General features: G+C 44.6%; 1 protein-coding gene across 4 annotated transcripts in view; it reads left to right on the top strand.

Moving 5' to 3' along the window:
- LOC116390764 (SPRY domain-containing SOCS box protein 4) overlaps window positions 1–3,704 on the top strand; it is a 35,411-nt gene extending 31,707 nt beyond the window's left edge. For all 4 annotated transcript variants that reach the window (XM_031860775.1, XM_031860777.1, XM_031860776.1 and 1 more), the window contains one exon: window positions 2,150–3,704. In XM_031860775.1, coding sequence (XP_031716635.1) covers window positions 2,150–2,277 — 128 coding nt within the window. In that variant the 3' untranslated portion in view covers window positions 2,278–3,704. The remainder of the gene's footprint in view (window positions 1–2,149) is intronic.
- Window positions 3,705–3,717: the final 13 nt, after the last annotated feature.

The raw sequence follows: 3,717 nt of genomic DNA, 5'->3' as shown, positions 1-3,717 counted from the left end.
TGTGTGTGTGTGTGTGTGTGTGTGTGTGTGTGTGTGTGTGTGTGTGTCCCCCGCTCGTGTCCTTCACACTGTGCTCGTGGACTCTGAGCAGCAGGATTTCAGCCCCACCAGATGGAGCTTCCAGGTGGGGCGGCTTGACATCCGTACGGGAACGGCCGTCAAGAGTCTGTTTCTGTCTCGACGGACACAGACATCACTCGTCTCCGTGGAGGGGGAGGGGTTGCCATGTTCTGCTGGTATATATTGATGAATAGTGAAGACATGTCTTTGTATACATAGTTAGTGCTGCTTCTCTTTCTGCTTGGAACACACACCCAAGGTTGTTGCATTATAATAGAGTAACGGTTAATTAAAGCGTGTGTTAGAGGACATGAATACACATCGAGGCATCCTGTTTTATAATTTTCTTTTCGTGTTTTATTAATGTGTATAGTGACTGATGCATTGTGTTGCATTGGCCAACAGTGCATCAAGTGATTCAGTGAGCTACTGGCTAAATAGCCGGTCAATCCTTCGTAGTGGACATCAGTTGTATCCCTTTTCAGTTGTTTTTGGGGACTACATGCTGGTAGTTACTACAACTGGTTGGGCCACCCTTAGCAGCAACAACTGCAATCAAGCGTTTGCGATAACTGGCAATGAGTCTTTTACAGCGCTGTAGAGGAATTTTGGCCCACTCATCTTTGCAAAATTGTTGTAACTCAGCCACATTGGAGGGTTTTCGAGCATGAACCGCCTTTTTAAGGTCATGCCACAGCATCTCAATCAGATTCAGGTCGGGACTTTGACTAGGCCACTCCAAAGTCTTCATTTTGTTTTTCTTAAGCCATTCAGAGGTGGACTTGCTGGTGTGTTTTGGATCATTGTCCTGCTGCAGAACCCAAGTGCGCTTCAGCTTGAGGTCACGAACAGATGGCCAGACATTCTCCTTCAGGATTTTTTGGTAGACAGCAGAATTCATGGTTCCATTTACCACAGCAAGTCTTCCAGGTCCTGAAGCAGCAAAACAGCCCCAGACCATCACACTACCACCACCATATTTTACTGTTGGTATGATGTTCCTTTTCTGAAATGCCGTGTTACTTTTACGCCAGATGTAACGGGACATACACCTTCCAAAAAGTTCAACTTTTGTCTCGTCAGTCCACAGAGTATTTTCCCAAAAGTCTTGGGGATCATCAAGATGTTTTCTGGCAAAACTGAGACGAGCCTTTATGTTCTTTTTGCTCAGCAGTGGTTTTCGTCTTGGAACTCTGCCATGCAGGCCATTTTTGCCCAGTCTCTTTCTTATGGTGGAGTCATGAACACTGACCTTAATTGAGGCAAGTGAGGCCTGGAGTTCTTTGGATGTTCTGGGGTCTTTTGTGACCTCTTGGATGAGTCGTCGCTGCGCTCTTGGGGTAATTTTGGTCGGCCGGCCACTCCTGGGAAGGTTCACCGCTGTTCCATGTTTTCGCCATTTGTGGATAATGGCTCTCACTGTGGTTCGCTGGAGTCCCAAAGCTTTAGAAATGGCTTTGTAACCTTTTCCAGACTGGTAGATCTCAATTACTTTGTTTGTCATTTGTTCCTGAATTTCTTTGGATCGCAGCATGATGTCTAGCTTTTGAGGATCTACCTCACTTTGCGTGTCTACCTCAAAGTGAGGATCTACCTCACTTTGAGGTCTACCTCACTTTGTCAGGCAGGTCTTATTTAAGTGATTTCTTGATTTGAGAACAGGTGTGGCAGTAATCAGGCCTGGGTGTGGCTAGAGAAATTGAACTCAGCTTTCCAAAGATGTGATAAACAGTTAATTTATGTTTTAACAGGGGGGGGGGGCAATCACTTTTTCACACAGGGCCATGTAGGTTTGGATTTCTTTTCCCCCTTAATAATAAAAACCTTCATTTAAAAACTGCATTTTGTGTTTACTTGTGTTGTCTTTGTCTAATATTTAAATTTGTTTGATGATCTGAAACATTTAAGTGTGACAAACATGCAAAGAAATCAGAAAGGGGGCAAACACTTTTTCACAACTGTATGTGTGACTGAATGACACCAACAAAAAGCACAACTTTGGTATATAAATCCGCTTCGAGTGTAACCAAACTGAATGCATTCTGTTGTGTCACTGTTTACACCTTAACCATGTCTCTCTTCCTCACAGCGGAGCCCCTCCCCCTCATGGACCTGTGCAGACGAGTAGCTCGACTGACTCTTGGCAGGGAGCGCATCCATCACATCGACACCCTCCCGCTGCCGCAGATGCTGAAGAACTACCTCCAGTACCAGTGACCCACACACACTCTGATGGGACGACACCGAGCTAATGGCAGCCAGCCTCCAAACTGAACCTAATCAGAACCATCAGACATCTGCTGAGGTTGCGGACGATGGCGTTGACTACGAACAGGTGGTGAAGATGGCGCTGCATGGGGTTTGTCTGTTTTGAATGTTTTTATCTTCTGTTTTTGCGCCTTATTTTTTTAAACATTTTTTTAGCTGTCTTTCTACTGGACAGAGGAGCTGATGAATGAAACAAAAAGTGAGACATTAAAAGGAGGATGTTTTTATCCAGTTTCCTGCTAATCACATGTACAGAGTCCTCGGTTTTGAAGGCCTTAAACGCTGTGGTTTTGGTGGTGACGGCTTAAACCGCCATCTTTCCTGCACGTGCTCTGTGGAAAGCCTCCTCTGGAAAACATGCTGGTATTTACAGTATATTCCCAACAACACAGCAGGCTCTGTGGAGAGGCAACAATCCCTCCAAGCCACAGGAGAGTCTACACGGTTCTCTTTCTGTTAGTGTGTACACAGTGCAGCACACATGGATTACATACTGTGTGTGTGTGTGCGTGTGCGCGTGCGTGCGCACAGAAACAAAGCCTTGACTGTCTTTAGAAAAATAACAACTCACTGACAAGCAGGCGGTTACCACCTACTGGCTAGAAAACCCACAACAACTCCTGTGTTTGAACCTTCTGAATCCCCCTCCTCTCTCCTGCCAGCCTCTCTCTCTCTCCCTCTGTCTCTTCATCACTCGCTCCAGTTTGATTTTAAGCCTCCACCGTGTTTGGTGAAGTCAGAGGACCGCGGGCTCTGTTTTTCGACTCTGTAACGCTGATAGAGATTGATCTGAAGGTTGAAGCTGTGTTTGACTGCTAATGTGCCTGAGACGGAAACACACACACACAAAAAGCACATGTCAACACTTCTGTCATGTCACAAAGACACCCCCCCCCCAATACACACACATACACCAAGTTTTTAATGCTGCTTTTCCATCCTTTTTATTCCAGTCTTATCCCCATGTGGGTTTTTTTTATGCCTGATTTACTTCTGGCCTTATGAGTTTTTTTTTTTTTTTTCTTTTTTTTTATAAATGTTTTTTTCTCATTCCATGGATCATGATATTTGTCTGCGGGACAGGTTGTCTCGTAGGTATAGGTAGAAAATGTGCTGCCATGAGAATCTTTTAAATGTGAATAAAAACTAAACTGTTTCTGTGTGCTCTTTGAGTGTCTTGTGTTGCTGCAGGAATGAGTTCTCATGTATGCACTACCGGGTCTCTTGTGTGGAGGTCAATGGGTTTTAATATAGGATTTGTGTTCGATGCCTGGATTAAGATCTGTGGGTAGCACAAGTTAAAGACAATATTTTGCTCTAGTCTAGGATATAAAAATATTTTTTATATCGGATAATGTCAACAACACATTACACCAAAGCCCCCCCCCC

Source organism: Anarrhichthys ocellatus, unplaced genomic scaffold (genome assembly GCF_004355925.1).
Source record: "Anarrhichthys ocellatus isolate YVR2014 unplaced genomic scaffold, GSC_Weel_1.0 scaffold24, whole genome shotgun sequence".
Taxonomy (NCBI): Eukaryota; Metazoa; Chordata; class Actinopteri; order Perciformes; family Anarhichadidae; genus Anarrhichthys; species Anarrhichthys ocellatus.
The sequence above is the reverse complement of the archived record's forward strand: the minus strand, read 5'-3'. Positions and strand labels throughout refer to the sequence as shown.